Source organism: Nicotiana attenuata, unplaced genomic scaffold (genome assembly GCF_001879085.1).
Source record: "Nicotiana attenuata strain UT unplaced genomic scaffold, NIATTr2, whole genome shotgun sequence".
NCBI lineage: Eukaryota > Viridiplantae > Streptophyta > Magnoliopsida > Solanales > Solanaceae > Nicotiana > Nicotiana attenuata.
The window spans coordinates 220758-241080 of record NW_017670926.1 but is presented as its reverse complement, the minus strand read 5'-3'; the positions used below and the strand labels follow the sequence as shown (position 1 = coordinate 241080).

Genomic DNA, 20323 nt, shown 5'->3' with positions numbered 1-20323 from the left:
GATAGAGAACCAGGTTTTCTATAAAGTTTACTTTAATCACTTAATAATGAAAGAAATCTGGCCCCACAAATTTCCGATGCCTTATTGTGAGTTTGTGACATCATGCTTTGCGTCCAATTGTTGAACTGACTCTCTCTCTCTCCTCGTCTCTTTTTTTTTTTTTTTTGTGCGATCAATTTTGTTGAATATACTTGATATAAAAAAATTAATGATAAAATTATTATAATAATTTCTTCATATTTTCTAAAATTTATTTATTTTGAACTTGACATGAAATTGTTATGCGTATTTTCGTAAGCAATTTTATAATTTTAAAAAGAATTAATTACCGTAATCATATCAAGTTGGCATATTTTATGTACAAATATATTACTTGAATTTAAAATGGTTGAATTAGAATTCATTTAGCTATATTTACTTGAACGTGTTCTATGACATATAATAACAATACTGACAACATAAGAAATAAAAATAGTTCGCGTGAAAAATAGAATTCGAAAGACCTATGCCTTTTACAATAATTATATCCCTCATCTTCCTAAAAATAAATTTCCCTCATAATTCAATCATGTTTAATAGTTTAGAATCCTGTCACTTCTATCCCATTAAAAAAGTTTTAATAACAAAGTTTAGGAAGAAAAGATTTATATAAGGTAAACCTTTAAATAATTTTAGAGACTTAAATATTAGGACTTTCTATCTAATTCAAATAAGGAAAGATTTAATAAGTAAAATTTTCATTAATTTAAAATTAAAATCCTACTATTAGGAAAATGATTAAAATTATAATTTTTTTCGATGTGTAATCTTAAATTTTAGAGAATAAAAAGGTAAACAACATTTCAGTAAGAGGTTTCGTGCTTTTAATATAATGCAAACGTAGGTATAGATTATCATTGTTGTTGTTCTTTTAAGTGTAAGCACTATCGAAGCTCTCTGTTGCAGTTTAAAATAAATCTTCCATACTATTTTAAATTTAATTATGACATGTAAATAAGATTATCAAACAAATCTAATCACTTAAAAATAAGGGTGCTCATTGGTCGATTCGACTTGGTTGAGATATTTCAGTCGATTTATTTAGATGCGTGACTTTGATTTGATTGACTTGGATAAACAATTAAACTTTCTTTTTTTTCTTTTAAGGTTTGGCTGGATGGCAGAACTGAAAGAAATCATAAGAAATCTTCACCAAATTAAGAATACAAAACCAAAAATATAATAGGTAAATGTTTGTAGGTAAAGTAATTTAATGCGTACTTGAACTATGAACATAAAGCACACAAATCACCGTAATTCTTCGTTTCTCAAATTAGTTGTGGAGTCAATACTTTGATATGACAGTATAAGTTATGTTATTTTTGGATGTACTAAGACACGAGACGGATGAAATGTGTCACTCCTGATTTTCGCTTGTTAAAAACCTGGTTCTTTAACCTCAAAATTTTAGACACAAATAGAATATAAAGTGTAGAATTAAACAACACAATAATTTTTACGTGGAAAATATCTTTGTTCAAGGTTAATAAAAATTACGTCATATTCTCGAAGAATTTGCATTAAAACTTCACTAAATTCAAAGAGTTGCTTTAGGTTACAACTCAATAACCAAAGGAACAAATTCTAGTACCTTAATACCTACAATCAACTCAATTGTAACTACCTTTTTCCAGACTATAAACTCTAGCCTAGAAAGCGAAATAAACTTTCAGAATTATTCACCTACAATTACACTTCTCAATAAGCAATATAGGTTAAAATTTAGAACAATTGACTCAACTCTAAACAACTAAAGAATTTGAGCAGCTTCGTCTTTAGAAACAGGTTCTTCAGTGTAACGACCCGGCCGGTCGGTTTGAGAGTTTTCACCCCGTTCTTCCATTCCGTTCCCTGCTTAATTGTGGTTATGTGACTTGCCGGGATAGTTGGTTCGGGTCTGGAGAGGTTTCGGAATGAGATAAGACACTTAATCTCAAGGTTGGAAGCTTAAGTTGAAATGGCTGACCAGATGTTGACTTGTGTATAAATGGCTCCAGAATGGAGTTTTGATGGTTCCGTAAGCTCCGTTGGGTGATTTTAAACGTAGGAGCGTGTCCGGATAGTGAATTGGAGGTCCATAGTTGAAATAGGCTTGAAATGGCGAAAGTTGGAAAATTAGAAGCTTTAGAAATTTAGAAGTTTGACCGAGAATTGACTTTCTGGTTACCGAGCTCGGATTGGGGCTTTAAAAGTTGGAGTAGGTCCGTTGTGTCATTTGTGACTTTTGTGCAAAATTTGAGTTTAATCGGACGTGATTTGATAGGTTTCGACATCAAATGTAGAAGTTGGAAGTTCAAAAGTTCATTAGGCTTGAATGATGCACGATTCGTGGTTTTAGCGTTGTTTGATGTAATTTGACGGCTCAACTAAGTTCGCATAGTATTTTAGGACTTGTTGGTGTATTTGGTTGAGGTCCCGGGGGCCTCGGGAGTGATTCGGCTTGAAATCGGATTGGATTTGCAGAATTTTTGAAGGCTAATGTGATCTGGTCTGGTGCGACCGCACCTGCGAGGAAATGGCCGCAAGTGCGGAGCCGCAGAAGCGGCTCTGAGCGAAGTGAGGGTTTGCGCAGGTGCGAAGGAAAATTCCGCACCTGCGATCTCGCAGATGCGGAGGCTGGTCGCAGAAGTGGAGAAGGGCTTGGAGTCGCTGGTCTGCAGAAGCGGAAGGACTTGCGTAGATGCGCACCCGTAGGAGCGGGATTTGGGACAGCAGAAGAGGTTGATCAGCCCTTAAGTGACCTCCGCAGATGCGGATTATTGACTCTAAAAGACGATTTTTGGACCGCAGAAGCGGGATCTCTAGGCAGTGTATTGAAATCGAGGGTTCCGTGATTTTCATCATTTTGGATATTTCAGTCTCAAGTTTAGGCGATTTTTGAGAGGGATTTCGAAGGGATTCTTGAGGTAAGTCACTTGTGGTTATTGTTATTCAATAGTTATGTTTCCCCATTGGATTCCCCACCTAGTTTGTGTGTTTTATGGTGGAATTTGGGAGTTTGAAGCTAGGGATTTGGAGAGTATAATTTGGGGATTTGAGTGACGATTTGGTGTAAGATTTTAGTAAATTTAGTATAGTTGGATTCGTGGTTGAATAGGCTTTCGGATTTTGTATTTTTTATTGGATTTCGAACCGTGGGCCCGGGTGCCAACTTTTGAGTTGACTTTTTAACTTTTGATTAAGAACTTAGTATTTTCTTATGGAATTGATTCATTTAGCTCGTGTTGATTGTATCGAATTATTTTTGGCTAGACTCGATGCATTCAGAGGCTGTTTTACGAGGCAAGGGCTTGGTGGAGTAGAGATTTGCACAGTTTGAGATAAGTAACACTTCTAAACTTGGTACTGAGGGCATGAAACCCTAAATCACGTGTTATGTGATTGTTGTTGAGGTGACGCATATACTAGGTAACGGGCGCGTTGGCATGCACCGTAAGAATTGTTACTTGGTAGATTTCGTAGAACTGTATAGTTGAATAGTCTTATTGTTATCCGTATTTTCACCATGTGTTAGAGTAATTGAGCTGCCACTCATGTAAGAAATCCTTCTTAGGCTACGTTTTGGTATTGTTGGGACCCACAAAGGTCGTGTTACCTGTTGAACTATTTGCTTATCTTGCCATTTTATACTCAGTTACAGCTATGATTTGCATATATGTCTCAGTCTCTGTTGTCCTTTATTTGATATGTCATATCATCATTGTTTGTGCTGATAATCATGATTCTAGTGAGCCCGAGAGGCTGGAAAGATTAATGACTGAGGGACACTGAGGGCCTTTTGTAAGTGATATTCATGGGAATGGGCTGCACGTCGCAGCAGGTTTTATTGATTCATGCCAGGATTTGGCTTATTATAGCGCTTGGAGTGGATCGGCCCCTTCGGAGTCTACACATCCATAGTGGGCGCAATGCTAGCAGTTATTTACTTTGGGGCTGGATCTGCCCTGTTCTGTTTTGAATTTTTTTGCAAAACCTTAAAGGATGTCTAAATTCTTGTACCTTTATTTGTAGATTATAAATTTCTGAGATATTACTGTCATATTTGTTGCAAGTTTTCGTACTGTTAATACTGCATGTGGACTGTATTACTTAATCTCGTCACTTCTATCAGTCCAAAAGTTAAACTTGTTACTTACTGTGTTGGTTGTACTCACGCTATACCCTGCACTTCGTGTGCAGATCTAGGTATTTTCGGGCATGGTGGGTGCTGATTATCTGAGCAGCTTAGTCATTCGGAGATTTCGAGGTAGCTGCCCGGCGTTCGCAGACCTTGACTCTCCTTCCTTATCTTTCAGCTTTATGTATTTAGTTTCACTTTTTCATAGATAATATTTCAGACTTGTGTTATATAGACGCTCATGTACTCAGTGACATCCTGGTTTTGGGAATTTCCGTATTGAGTTTTGATCTTCCATCCAGTTTATGAGAGCTTTCATTATTTAAACCCGTTTAGTTCATTTTTTTCATTTAAAAGTGTTGGAAATGTTTGAGGTATCGGTGTATTGGGAAAAACTGAATTTATATTTTAAAGATGACGTGTCATTACACGTGGACTGGTCAAATGGTCAAAACGTGGTAATCAGTTAGGAGGCACGAGCAACAACAGATGCGGGAGAGAAGATACTTAAAGGCACGAGCTATTATTCAAATGAAATGAGACTCGTACCTGTTCGAGTCATTTAAAGCTCGAAGATCAGAAGGAATGGAAGACATGAATCTGATAGCGTAAAAGAGTCCAAATTCAGCATTAAATGCCAAATACGTTAGAGAATTTGTATTTAATAGGAATGATTGAGTAACGTTTCTTTTAATTTCATTTATTGCTCATAATTGCCTCATTAAGACAAAGGCATTACACTTTCTCCTAGAATTAACTATAAAAGGGGAAGGTCTCAACATCTGTAGGACACGAAATATCATTGAGATTATACTGAAATATATATTTATTCATTGCTTTATTGTTGTTCTCAAAGTCTCTCATTTCTTGATTATCAGTAACCCGATTTCTCTCTTAATTTCTAGCTTTAACCAAATATTCAGTTTTTTGGTTAAACAAATTGGTTCCGTTGCCGGGAATCTGATAATCTATTCTTTTTAAGTTACATTTTATCTGTTGTTATCATCATGTCAAACAACAACAACAACAATAACAGTGAAAATACCTTGGGAAACCATGAAAATCAAATCCATCAAGGAGATTTACAAAACATTAACGTGGTTCCTTCCCCTCAAAATTCACCACGTCAATCTCGTGAAGGCACTCCTGCTCCTGAATCTCGTGCTGTTGAACAAGAGCAATCTGAACATTTTGAAGGAGCAGATGAAGCTTTACAAAAAGTAATTGATGCACGGGTTAGCAAAGCTCTTCAAGCTCTAGTTAGTCGATTACCTGTTGCACCACCCACACCTACGCCTAATAACAATACATTGGAGAATCCTCGTTCTGGCCTTGTTAATTCTGGAAATGGAGGAACCCCCAGTGAACCACAGGAAGGAGAACCAGATAATTCAAATAATTCTCATTTGCAAAATTTAGTACTAACTTTGCAGAAACAGCTTAAGGAACAAAATGAGCGCATCGAGCAAATCCCTGGAGTTCCCCCTGTAATCAAAGGAGTGGATGTGGATAAATACTCGCAACAACCTTGGAAACCAAGTGCTGCTCCCCTTCCAATCCCTAAAAAGTTCAAAATGCCTGACATCTCAAAATATGATGGCACAACAGACCCACGTGATCACGTAACTGCATTTACTACAGGTGTAAAAGGCAACGACTTGACCAAGCAAGAAATTGAATTAGTGCTGGTCAAGAAATTTGGAGAAACACTCACCAAGGGTGCATTAACCTGGTATTCTCTTTTATCTGAAAATTCTATAAACTCTTTTGCTGAGCTTGCAGATTCTTTTATTAAAGCACACTCGGGAGCTCAAAAGGTTGAGAAAAGAATGGAAGACATTTTCAAAATTAAACAAGGGGACTCAGAGTTGCTCAGAGATTTTGTTGATAGATTCCAACGTGAAAGGATGACTTTACCCCGTGTACCTGATAATTGGGCTGCAATAGCTTTTGCAAGCAACTTAAATGATAAAAGTTCAGAAGCCACGAGAAGACTTAAAGAAAGCCTTCGAGAGTTCCCTGCAACCACGTTAGAATGACATTTATAACAAGGTACAGTACGAAGTTGCGAATTGAGGAAGATACCGTACCTCAGTTTCATCATGAAGAAAGGAGCAATTCCAGGAGGTCAGCAACCGAAAAAAGATCAGGTAAAAAAACAGAACGATCCATATATGGGACCTGCAGGAAAAGACTCACGGTCAAAGCAGGATAAATCAACGATATTTATCAAAAATCGAGGAACAGGGAATCTGGTTCTTCATCAAGGTTCAGAAATGACCGAAATAGACAAGAGTCACGCGATGATGACAGAAGTTTAAGGCGAGATTCGGTGGATATAATTTCAATGTCACTACCTCCGAGTCGTAGCTGTTTTGAGGAGCATGGGAGACAAGGGTACGTAGGCCGAAAAATAGATGCGGTCAAATACAAATAAGGCGCAATCCAGATCATTGGTGCGAATTCCACAATGATCACGGGCATAAGACTTCAGAATGTAGATTCTTACAAAGTGAAGTGGACCATCTATTGAAACAAGGGTATCTCACTGAGTTATTTAGTGAGAAAGGTAAGCAAGCCTATATGAAAAATAGGCAAGAGCCACCAAAGCCCCCATCACCCAAGAGAACCGTGAATGTTATAAGTGGGGGAGAAGATATTTATGGTGTAACATATACGGCTTCCAACAAGGTTTCTAAAGTAACGATTACACACGGGAAACGGGTACGGCAGGTTTTAGAAAACGAAAGTATTTCTTTCGATGATGCAGATACCGAAGGAGTGATGACCCCCCATAACGACGCACTGGTAATATCTTTACTTGTACACGACACTAATGTAAAACGAGTTTTGATTGATCCAGGAAGTTCCGTAAATATTATACTACTAAGGGTATTACGTGAAATGCAAGCTGAAGACAAAATGATACCGAAGGCGCATACCTTGTCCGGGTTCGACAATTCAAGTGTGGTAACAAAAGGAGAGGTAACTCTAACAACTTTTGCTGCATGTGTTGTTAAAGAAACTAAATTTCAGGTAGTAGATATGGAAATGGCTTACAATATGATCATGGGGAGACCTTGGATCCATGATATGGATGCTGTCCCGTCAACTCTACATCAAGTTATTAAATTCCCGCACCTGGGGAATTGCCAAAGTTCTGGGGGATCAGCAGACAGCCAGGAGATTAACGCTGTAACAGATACGAGCATTGTAAATAAGGAAAAATAGCAATTACAGCAAACAGTTGAAGGTATCAAGGTTCAAACCGCAGCTGAACAAGGACAAACAAATGTAGACTCGAGACCTGACACAATTCAAGAGCCTGAAGAGAATGAAAATATCAAAACAACAATTGAAGAACTCGAAGCTGTGATATTATTTGAGCAATGGCCTGAACGGAAGGTTTATGTTGGAGCCAATCTAAGCTCCGACGTGCGAGGTATGTTAATTGAATTTCTGAAAGCTAACGTGGATTGTTTTGCTTGGTCCCATGCTGATATGACAGGAATATCACCGGATGTGATGACTCACAAACTAAAAAAAGACCCATCATTCACACCAAAAAAGCAAAATAAAAGAAAGCAAGGAGCTTTCAAAAACCAGGTGATTCAAGATGAGGTCCAAAAGTTATTAAAAATTGGGTCTATCCGTGAGGTAAAGTATCCTAATTGGTTAGCTAATACAGTTGTAGTACCTAAGAAAAATGGTAAGTGGCGAGTTGTGTAGATTATACAGACCTTAACAAAGCTTGTCCAAAAGACTCTTTCCCTTTACCGCATATAGATCAATTAATTGATGCAACTGCAGGGCATGAACTTTTAAGTTTTTTAGATGCATATTCAGGTTACAACCAAATCAAAATGGATCCAAGTGATGAAGAGAAAACTTCTTTTATCACAGACAAGGGGACTTACTATTATAAAGTAATGCCCTTTGGTCTCAAAAATGCTGGAGCAACCTATCAAAGGTTGGTCACTAAAATGTTCCAGGAACATTTAGGAAAAACCATGGAGGTATATATAGACGATATGCTCGTCAAAACCCAGCATTCTCATGATCACATCTCTCATTTATCTGTCACATTTCAAATTTTACGAAAGTTTAATATGAAACTCAATCCAGAAAAATGCGCGTTCGGGGTCGCATCAGGAAAGTTTTTGGGTTTCCTTGTCTCTAACCGTGGTATTGAGGTAAATCCTTCACAGATCAAAGCAATAGAGGAAATACCTGACGTACTTACGAGTAAAAAAGAAGTTCAAAGGCTAACTGGGAGAATTGCAACTCTGGGGAGATTCATTTCCAAGTCTTCAGAAAAATGCTTCAAATTTTTCTCAGCTTTAAAGAAACAGGATCATTTTGAATGGAACAAAGATTGTCAGCAAGCACTTAAGAATCTGAAAGTATATTTGTCAAATCTACCGTTGTTGGCGAAACCAAAGGTAGGAGAGAAGTTACTCATCTATCTTGCCGTTTCAGAAGTTGCGGTAAGTGCTGTTTTAGTCCGGGAGGATCAAGGTAAACAATCTCCTATCTATTATGTAAGCAAGTCTTTATTAGATGCAGAAACACGGTACCCGCAACTAGAAAAATTAGCACTTGCTTTGATCATGGCATCTAGAAAATTAAGACCTTACTTTCAATGTCATCCCATTGCTGTGGTTACTGCTTTTCCATTACGAAACATTTTGCATAAACATGAATTATCAGGAAGATTAGCAAAATGGGCTATAGAATTAAGTGAATACGACATCACTTATCAACCTAGGACTGCTATAAAATCTCAGGTATTAGCTGATTTCGTAGCTGATTTCAGTCAGGGGATGCAATTAGAAGCAGTAAAAGAATTACAAGTTTTTAATGGCGCAAACCCGGGGACTTGGATTTTATTCACTGACGGTTCATCTAACGTAAAAGGCACAGGTTTAGGAATAGTTCTCGTACCACCCACGGGTGAAACTATTAGACAAGCTATAAAGTGTCATTCAATAACTAACAATGAAGCAGAGTATGAAGCTGTCATTGCAGGTTCGGAATTGGCTCGAGAACTTGGCATAACCCAGATTATAATCAAGAGTGATTCACAACTTGTTGTTAATCAGATGCTGGGGACTTACGCAGCCAGGGAAGCACGAATGCAAGAGTACTTAGAAAAAGTACGAGAATTAATAAAGCAGTTTCAGACGTGGAAAGTTATGCAAATACCAAGAGATGAAAATGTAGAGGCAGATGCTTTAGCCAATCTCGCATCTGCAGCAGACGTGGCAAAAGATGCAAATGCTTCAGTTGTACATTTATTTCATTCCATTCTCGAACCTGATAAGAATGAGGTAAATTTTAATAATTTAATATGGGATTGGAGAAACGAGATTGTTGCTTTTCTACAGTACGGAACCGTACCTGATGACAAAAGGAAGGCACACGTGCTCCGTAATAAGGCTGCTCGCTACTGTTTATATCAAGGAAATCTTTATCGAAGGATGTTCGGTGGACCATTAGCAAGGTGTCTTGGACCTTCCCAAACAGAATACGTAATGAGGGAAATACATGAAGGACATTGTGGAAATCATGCGGGAGGAAGGTCGCTGGTAAAAACATTGATTCGAGCAAATAGTTTTGTGTCTAAATGTGATAAATGTCAAAAGTACGGGAATAATATGCATAGACCAGCTGAGCTACTGCATCCTGTCATAGCTCCGTGGCCCTTTATGAAATGGGGAATGGATATCATAGGTACATTACCACAAGCAAAAGGTCAAGTGAAGTTTCTACTTGTACTTACTGATTATTTCACTAAATGGGTAGAAGCAGGAGCATTTAAACAGGTACGAGAGAAGGAAGTTAAAGACTTCATTTGGAGGAACATAATATGCCGCTTTGGAGTGCCAAAGAAAATCGTGTGTGATAATGGTCCACAATTCATAGGAGCTCAAATCACAGAATTTTTTCAAAGTTGGCAAATTAAAAGGATAACATCTACGCCATACCATCCAGTGGGAAATGGACAAGCGGAATCCACAAACAAGGTCATTATCAACAACTTGAAGAAAAGGTTACAAGATTCAAAAGGTAATTGGCCTCAGGTATTACCTGGAGTATTATGGTCTTATCGTACAACGACAAAAACAAGTACGGGAGAAACACCATTTTCAATGGTTTATGGTGCGGAGGCCTTAATCCCAGTTGAAATAGGAGAACCGAGCACACGATATGCTCAAGCAACGGAAGAATCAAATGATGAAGAGATGCGGGTGAACCTTGATTTGCTCGAAGGAAGAAGAGAAGCCGCATTAATAAGGATGGCAGCACAAAAGCAAGTAATTGAACGGTATTACAACAGGAAAGCACACCTCGGATTTTTTAAAATTGGGGACTTCGTGCTTAAAAAGGTGTTCCAATCTACAAAGGCCGCTAATTTAGGAAAGCTAAGTCCAACATGGGAAGGACCCTTCAGAGTTTGTGATATTGCGGGAAAAGGAGCATATGAGTTAGAGACAATGGATGGGAAAATTCTACCCTCACATTGGAATGTTGTCCACCTAAAGAGATATTACTTTTGAGAAAGTACCCATGGTCAGGTATCGTTATGTTAAAATTTTTCTTTGAATTGTTAAAATTTTACTAACGATTTTAGATGCTAGGCAAAAACCCTTACCCGTGCCAAATGATGAGTCACGACCTGCACGGCAAAATGGAATATTCTAAAATTCCCAGCCCAGGGTTACAATTATTCTGATGGAAATACACACGGGTTAGGCAGTCTTCATCTCTAATCGCATCTCCGAGTCCCTTATGTTTTTCTGTTTCAGGAAAAGGACCAAAATGAGAGAAACAAACAAGTGCTCGAGGCTTCATACTTCACCGCTCAAACACTTGGGGGACTGCATATTGTACACAGATACGTGCGGGAAAACAGATACGTAAACCGAACAAAAATCGAAAAAATCAAGCCACAAAGAGACAAGGGTCGAGCAGAAGTTACGGAACCTCAGCATTCATCATTGTGTTATTTTCCATCAAAACAAATGAAGATACAAAACATTCAACATAGTATTCAAACTCATGAGAACAATGGAGTCACCTCTCAAACTCATGAGAACAATAGAGTCACCTCTCAAACCCTTCCTAATACATGAAGATAGGGTCATGACTATATACTGAAACGGGTTATAAGGAAAAACCTTGTTTGAATTATATTTATTTTGTAAAAATCCGTTACAAGAAAAACAGTTACGAGAAAGTTATAGATGTATTTTAATACATGTAATAATCAAAAACTTGTCAAAGTTATTACAAACAAAACATGTGTGTTCCTATTTCTTTCATCATATTGTAACACCATTATGAAGTTGAGACGTCTTCTTCCTTAAGTGTCGTTCTATATAAAAGGGCCCTCTTTTATAAGCCTCATGTTAATAAGTCATGAGAAGAATCATAAAGCATTTTCAAAGGATAAAAATGCTAAACTATTCTATAAGTCCTAAATAGATAAGAAAAAGGCAAGAATAGAACATATTGAAGTACTAACAAACTTCTTGATATAATTAAAAAGACTAAGTAGAAACTTAGTCAACAAAAAGTTTATACAAGTGCCCCATTATGATAACTGCGGACTTTTTCCAAAAAATCCCTTAAAAACTGACCAAAGGATAAACCCACCAATCAACAAAGCAAATAAAAATAAAGTTTGAAAACATAAACTGGTCACTGAGGGGCTGGAACATCAGAAGTTGCGATATCAGTTTCACTTTCAGGAACGTTAACTTCTGAAGAAACAGCAACAGGAGCGGTTTCAGCTGGGATTGAAGTGTTAGATTCATCGAGGGGAGCAAGAGTCACGAAAGCTTCAGCTTCCTCAGACTGAGTCATAGAAGTTTCACCCTCGGGAGCTGGAATTGCAACATTTTCAACTTCAACTGCCACAGCAGCGGCTTCTTCATTTAAAGGTTCTTCAGCCACGGGAGCTTCATCTGCCGGAGAAGGAAAGTCAAGTGGTTGTTGGGTCATCTCAATGGTTTTCAAAACTTTGGCCAATTCCGACTTTAAATCAAAGTTTTCTTGACTGGCCTCAGTTAAAGCATCACAACGAGAGTTTAGAAAAGCCCAACTCACCTCTATGTTAAAATTCTCCTCAAGACGTTCATACTCTTTTTCCCACATAGCAAGATCATTCTTTAACACTTGATTTTCAGCTAAAGAGGAATCAAGGGAAGCTTCAAGGGAGGCATGAGAACTCTCTAAGGCACGTACCTTATCAGAAGAGATATTTAAATCAGCTTGAACTTGAGTCAAGTTTTGCACTAACTCCCCTGCATACTCTTCTTTCTTGGCCAAAAGTGCCTTAAGTTCTCTGATTTCTTCACTTGACTTTGATAATTGTTCTGAAAATGAACATTCAAGGCGCTCCTTATCCTTCTCAGCTTTACTAAAAGAAGCCTTGGCTCCCGCTAATTCAGAAGTCAGAGTCCGCTTTTGCTGCTCCAGGTTACAGTTGCTTTCTTGCAATTCTTTTATCGTTTCTTGAGCATTTTTAAACTGTTCCTTCCAATTAGTTGCTTCCAGTTGGGCTTCCTTAGCTACCCTCTCAGCCTCGAGAACAGTCTTATCAGACTCACGGGCCTTCTTTTCTAAAAGGAATATTCTTCCCATCAATTCCGTGCCAATAAGGTTAGCCTACAAAGACAACTCATGAAAATAAGAATCTAGAGATAAAAAAAACTTATTAGTAAGTAAAGGAAGAATACCTTTAACGTAGAATGAACTATGTCATTCATCAAAGTTAAGCAACTATGACTGTTCATCTTCTTCTTCCCAATGTCTCCAATTAAAGGCTCGAGCCAGACATCTGCTCCACCAGACTTCCTTAAAAGGCTGTTATTAGCAGGAACCTCAAGTGTGACACTCCTCATAGCCAAACTTCTGCTACTGGAACCCTCCTCTGCATGCTGAACAGAGGAAGGGGGAGCTATAGAAGGAGGAACGGTAGAAGAGGTGAAAATAACAGGAGTCGAAGGAGTCGAAACAGGTAAGGGAGCAGAAATTGGCAAAGGAGTAGGAACAGATAAAATAGGCAAGGAAGCACTTGAAACCAAAGGAGGAATAGAAGAAATGGGAATGGAGGAGGAAAGAGGAACTTCATCTAAAACCGGACCTAGTTCACCACTTTCGAAACCGTCAGCGAAGAGACGTTGACTGGATTCAATGGTGTCCCTTGGAATGGTTTCATTATCAGAAACAACAGTAACAGGTTCGGTAAGAGAGGAGGCACGGGCAGAAGAAATTTCAGCTTCATCTTCAGAAATGATGCGTCTCCTGGCTCTAGGCCTAGCCATCAAAGAGGTGTCTTCATCTTCATCATTCTCAGAATCCTCTTCAACAATTTTCCTCTTTGACAGCGTAGCTTGTGTTCTCTCCAAGAAAGGGGAGTACTAGAAGAGGCTCGAAGGGCAATAACTACTTCAGATGTCATTCCTCGAATAGCAAATCCTGACAAAAAGAAGGATATAAAGATAAAAGAGGGGAAAGAATTTAACATACGAGAAATAATAAGGGATGCATACCGTGAGTTTTCACTTTCCAACCATGTTTGTTGGAAATAGATTTCTAGGTTCGTGCCTCCATAGGCACGGCTTTCAAAATAGCATCTACCCAACTACAGAAATTAGGAATGGGCTCCACATCTCCCATGGTTGCTACAAAAAAGCAAAAAAGAATGAAATTAGAAAAGGAGTTGAAATAAAAAAAACAGATACGGTAAGAAAGAAATACTTACGTGCAAGGTTCCATTTCTCAGGAAAAGGAATATTTGATTCACCCACCAAACCAACTGTGGGTACCGCAACGTAACGGGTGTACCAGCCTCGATCTTTATCATCTTCAGGGCTTACCAAAACCCTTTTACTTCTTGCAGTTAGGGTAAAAACACCATTGCGGAACAGCTTGGGGTGGTAAAGATGAATTAGATGGGAGAAGGTAAAGTCAACACCAGCCTTGGCCGATACATACCTTAAACAAGCCACTGCTCTCCATACGAGGGGGCCAATTTGAGCCAAACAAATCTTGAAAAAATGACAGAAATCGAGTATGACTGGGTCGATAGCAGGAATAAATCCCAAAGTAAAGGGGTGAGTATAAACAAAGGAAAAACCAATCCTATAAGAAGAAATTCTCTGGTTTGGGTTAGGAATAACTATATGAAGGTCATCTCTCCAACGACAATCTTTTCGAACAGTGAAAATTAAGGGTTCAGTAATTAAAGAGGGATAGGTGTCAGCATCAATTACATGGTCACGAAGGGATTCTTTATCATGCTCGAAAGATAAGTCGGTTGGCACTATTTCTTCAACCAAAGGTTCTTGAATGGGTTCAGAAGATTCTTTGCCTTTAGAAGAGGATCTCTTAGTAAAAGAACCTCTAGAAATAGTGCCAGAGCTAGAAGAAGGAGTGATGGAACCAGAGATACCACCACGAATGGATCCTAGGCCACGAAGCCTACCTCCTCTACCTCTTCTGTGTCTCACAGGGGCATTGGGAAAATTGTCAAGAATTGGAACTCTCCTAGGGTTGGGATTCGAAGATGACATGGTAGAAAGATGTGAACAGAGGAAGAAGTGAATAGGAGTAAATAGTGAAATATTTGGTAAAAATTTGTGGAAGAAGGGTAAAGTTTATATATAAAAGCAACCATCAAAGACTAAGAAGTGTAATGATGGAAAGCCTATAATAAAGGCAACTATCACTTCGTGAATAGTGGAGTTGAAGAAGCCTTGAAAAAAGGCTGCAGAATTGCAGAGCTAATGAGAAGGTGACACGTATGAAATGCATTAAATAGAAAAGACAACTGAAGCGTTAGTACTGTCATAGCATTGATTATGGCAAAAATTCCCTTATTAATGAAGATCCACTTCCCAAATATTTAATTGATAAATAAATGGAAAGTGGGGGGACTATCTGTATTGGGAAAAAACTGAATTTATATATTAAAGATGACGTGTCATGACACGTGGACTGGTCAAATGGTCAAAACGTGGTAATTAGTTTGGAGGCACGAGCAACAACAAATGCGGGAGAGAAGATACTTAAAGGCACAAGCTATTATTCAAATGAAATGAGACTCGTACCTGTTCGAGTCATTTAAAGCTCGAAGATCAGAAGGAATTGAAGACATGAATCTGATAGCGTAAAAGAGTCCAAATTCAGCATTAAATGCCAAATACGTTAGAGAATTTGTATTTAATAGGAATGATTGAGTAACGTTTCTTTTAATGTCATTTATTGCTCATAATTGCCTCATTAAGACAAAGGCATTACACTTTCTCCTAGAATTAACTATAAAAGGGGAAGGTCTCAACATCTGTAGGACACGAAATATCATTGAGATTATACTGAAATATATATTTATTCATTGCTTTATTGTTGTTCTCAAAGTCTCTCATATCTTGATTATTAGTAACCCGATTTCTCTCTTAATTTCTAGCTTTAATCAAATATTCAGTTTTTTGGTTAAACAATCGGCTTGCCTAGTACCATGTTAGGCGCCATCAAGACAGGCTAAATTTTGGGTCGTGACATTCTGTTGAGCAGCTTGAATCCTTTAAAGCACCTTTTGCTATGAATTATTATTTGCCTTGAGTAATTTCTTGAAACTGTGTGGATAGCGTAAGTCCTCAATAGCAGCAATATGATGCTTTATATATGAGTGAGGTTGACCAAATTCTTTTTTAACTTTAGCTTCAAGACCTAAAATAAATCTATCACCTCTTGTAGAAGACATATCCGAAAAAGATTCTATTTTAGTTCCTTAAGAGACTCCTTTATGCATCTTTCGATCCATGCAAGTTTTAAGTTCACGTTGAACACAAATTACTCTATATTTCTTGCACTAGGAAACAATCTTCATCTTTTAATCAACAGACTTCCGACAACTTGGTTCTTTTGCAGAGGCGGAGCGAAGGTTTGAAATTTTATGGATTCTGAATATGACACCAAACCCAAAGTATATTTTAGTTACCGGGTTCGTGATTATATATTAATACAAATTTAATAGATTCTCTAATATAAGTACAGAATCTACGCAAAAGATAATGGGTTTAGTCGAATTCGTAAAAAAATACGGAAATACCCTAGCTCCGCGCCCCTGTTCTTTTGTAAACGTTTGTTAATCATAAAAACAAATTAATCTCATCTCAACAAGTAATGAACGTTATGAAATAGGATAGAAATAAAAAACCAAATGTCACAACAATGTATTTGTAGCTTATATTATGGCTCAATTGCTATTTTTCTTTCACCAAAAAGGGAATAAATGCACTACTGCACGGAACATGCTATAAATTTTTTAACTTGATTAATTAGAAAGACCAAAAAGAAAATAGGTAGTCAATGTTTGTATAGTTACTTCACATGCACTAGCGAGCTTCTCAAAATTTCAAGCAGAATATTTATGTTATAAGCTAACATTTTTTATTGTGAATATAAATATGTATTCAGTATAGTATTTCATATTTGAAAGAATTACAAGAAAATACACATGACTTCACACCATAACAAAAAATGGCCCATATTTTTAAGTTTTACCCAACCTAGCCTATATTGTACATATTTTGAAAGCATTAGCAAATTCAAAATCTGTGTTCTTACAACCATTGCTTATAAAAGCTATGGAGTTAAATTTGTGTTCTCACAACCATTGCTTTCACTCTCTCTTCTTCTCACATCTTCTACATATGCTTCAACGGGTCGTCCGCCATTGCTGCTTCTTATCTTGTGTCACCTGGTTACAATATAAGAAAATTGAAGAGTAGAAGTCCACCATTGAAGGCCATTCAATGCTTTGCTTTCGAAAATAGGATTTTTTGAGTTTGTTAGTAGTTTGGATTAGGTGTTGTTCCAATTGATTGAAAATATCAAAAGGAGTTCAAAATTTAAATTTGAAGTGATTTGGAGTAGATTTGAGCAAGATTTGAGCTAAATTTTAGAAAAGACGCAAGGAAGAAGATGAAGTCAGTTTGTTAGAAACTGTGCGTCCACCAGACTGTATAGAGAACCGGGTTCTCTATCTGTTTCCTCTGAAAATACTGATGAACCAAACTGAATAGCGATCTGGTCCTATATCAGTTTGGTACAGTGCTAAGTTTGTGTGAATCCACCAAATAGTAGAGTACCTGGTCCTTTATCGGGTTCTGCTATGAATGCTAGTAAAGCTAAATGTAAATACGGCAGAGGATTTTTACGTGGAAAAATCCCACACAAGGGGATCAAAAAACCACGACCTACACCTGTAGGCTTTTAACTTCGCTAACTTGCAATCTCCCTATTACAAGCCACTTTACAATAACCATATTGCAAGGACTTCAACTAACTTGTGATGCTCTCATCACAAGCCACTCTATAACTATTCTAGTTACAAAAAATTTGACTAACTTCTGGTATCTCCACCACAAGCCACTTTGTCACACTACGGTTACAAAGGCTTTGACTAACTTGTGATATTTCCACTACAAGCCACTTTGTCATACTACGGTTACAAAGACTTTTGCTTATGACTCAACCTAATCAACGCTTCAAAGAAAGCCAGATAGGAGTTACAATGAAGAACACATAACAAAGACTCAACAACCCTAAGGACTTAAAATATCATCAATCCCGGATCAGGTCTTTGAGGTTGCAGCAGCTTTGTTCTTGAGAGAGGTTCTTGAGCACTTGAGAGAATTTTCGTTTTCTGTATTTGCAAGTGTTGGAACCTGAATCTTGTGCCTTGCATAAGGTTTATACTATGCAAGACATCCTTAGTGATGTCCAATCTCAATAGGAAGTGGCTGTTGCACTGTCTGATGCACTGTTGCAGGCAGTAACTTTCTGCAATTGCTTTCCAGCTGTAGTTGACCTGTACTTCTGTCAAAGAACCCTAAAGGACCAGGTCCCTGTTGTGTTCCTCTTTGTGCAGTTGCGGACAGTCACTTTCTGCAGTTGTGCTCCAGCTGTATAGTTGACTTGTACTTCTGTCAGGGGAGCACCAAGGGATCGGGTTCCTGATCTGGTTCTTGTGCATACTGCCTAGATTGTCTTGAGTTGAGTAACTTGAATGATGTTTTGTATAAACTCATTGTAGGTACGCCTTGATCACATCACTTAAAGTGATGTGAGCACTTTAGTTGGTCAAAGAATGAGTGGGCACTAGAAACAGTGCAATGCGGCAGAATCTTCATTTCCAGCTGCGTCCAATTGACTTTGTACTGCCGTGAGGAACCCACAAGAGTATCAGGTCCTTGTTTGGGTTCCTACCTTCTGAAGCTTTCCTACCTCCTGAAGCTGTAGCAAGTTCACATTTGGCTGGAATCTGTTAGATGCAGTGTAATCCAAGTGAGTCAGGTTCCCTATCTGGTTCTTGACATTAAGTTTGTTAGATCATCAAAACACAAGATAAAGATATTGAAAACCTATCAATTTCCCCCTTTTTGATAATGATGAACTTAGCATTGAATACGAAAAGTTAGAGTTCAGAGAACCAGATTGAATAATAGGATACCACAGGTTCCCCTTGACTTTATGCCCTTACTTACACATGTTTCCTCATATGTTCCCCCTGACTTTTTACTATCATTCTTGGTCTTTCATCTGGTTCCATACAGAAAGTTTGTTAGATCATCAAAACATAGGTTAAAAGACCTTAAGCCCATCAATTTCCCCCTTTTTGATGATGACAAACTTTTAACATTGATGATTATTTGACTGAACCAGATAAGGTACCAGCAACTGTATATGTTCCCCCTGACTCGATTCACTCGATTATTCCCCCTTTTGGAATCAACAAAAAGACACAGTCAGACAAAAAGGCATAAAGAAGTCCAACAAAGCTAACTCATGCCACATATGTACACACAATCATAATAGAAAAGAGAAGCAAAAGGGAAAACAAGCATTGTACAAGCAAAAGAAGAGCTGTTTTATTGAGAAGAAATTTGACTGTTTCAACAGGAGCAGCAACGGTGAGATCCAACATGCCATCAAAAAGACAAACAAAGAAAAACAACAGCCACAAACTCATCAGAGCAAAAGATAACTGGCTACTGAGAGGATCCTAGGGGGCACTAGAAGAGGGAGGCTTGGAAGAGGAGGCAACAATGGTTTTGAGAGCTAGGTCCATGCAGGCAGTTGCAGACAACTGTTAGTCAAGCAGTTTCTCCCGCAGGTTCTCCACTAGTTGCCTAAGTCCAGAACTTGTCTCATACCTGCCATCTCGTAGATTGTCGGGCAAGCGTGCAACCCCATAAGACTTTTCTGGGTGCTCAGACTCTCCCGCCCAAGACCATTGTCGCTTGGAATGGTCTTTATTGAACCAGGTCCTCCCACAGTTTCCCACTTTTGTTTTCTAGACATTTCAATAAACTTCCCCTTCCTGCTTGCAACAGCCACAATGGCACTTTTCAAAATAAATCTTTCTCAACCACAAACTTTTGTAGATCTTATTACTAAGGAACTAGGTTCCTCCACAGCATCTTTATCAACCTCAACGACTGGAAATGTGTTTATCAACCACAGCTTCCCCCTATTTCATCAACCTCTTCTTCTTTTTCTTAATACTCTGTTTACTCTTCTGCAAGGCAGACTCAAAAGCCTTTTTCTTCTACAACAACCTGGTTTGTTTCAGCTAAAAGAGAATCAGGTTCTTCAACAGGTTCTTCTGTGACGGTGTCATGAACCGGAGACTCAAAAAGCACCAGAGTCCTTTCATCCCCTAAGAATGGAGTTTCTTCCCCCTGAGATTCAGGAACAGAGGAAAAGTAGGGTTTGCAACACATGGAAGTGAGACAGGGTTTGATGGATGAGTAGAGGTGACTGGAGATGAGGAGGAAACCGGTATGGGTACAGTAGTATCAGGGATAGTGAAGAAGTGGGTTTCTGGTGATGGTGTTAAGGTAGGAGGAGATGTGGGAGTCATCACTACTAGAATTCCGGAAAAAAGCGACCAAACTTTAGCGACCAAAGTTGGTTTGTCAAGAAAAGCGACCAACGTTGGTCTCTAAATTGGAGAAAATACTAAAATAATTATTTTAAATACATTAGCGACCAAAGTTGGTCGCTATTTGGTTAATAATTTCGTCAAAATGTTGACCGGACTGGTCAGACTTGCTTGGTCAAAGAAATACTGAGATTAGCGACCAACGT

General features: G+C 38.2%; 1 protein-coding gene across 1 annotated transcript; it reads right to left on the bottom strand.

Annotated features, from left to right (window-relative positions):
- Positions 1-11860: 11860 nt before the first annotated feature.
- Positions 11861-19534, bottom strand: LOC109244538 (ensconsin-like). The gene is made up of 6 exons (XM_019411647.1): positions 19387-19534; positions 13784-13848; positions 13045-13584; positions 12737-12829; positions 12269-12631; positions 11861-12196 (listed from the first exon to the last, which is right to left on the bottom strand). The coding sequence occupies exons 1-6, from the start codon at positions 19532-19534 to the stop codon at positions 11861-11863; spliced, it is 1545 nt and encodes a 514-aa protein (XP_019267192.1).
- Between the last annotated feature and the right edge of the window lie 789 nt (positions 19535-20323).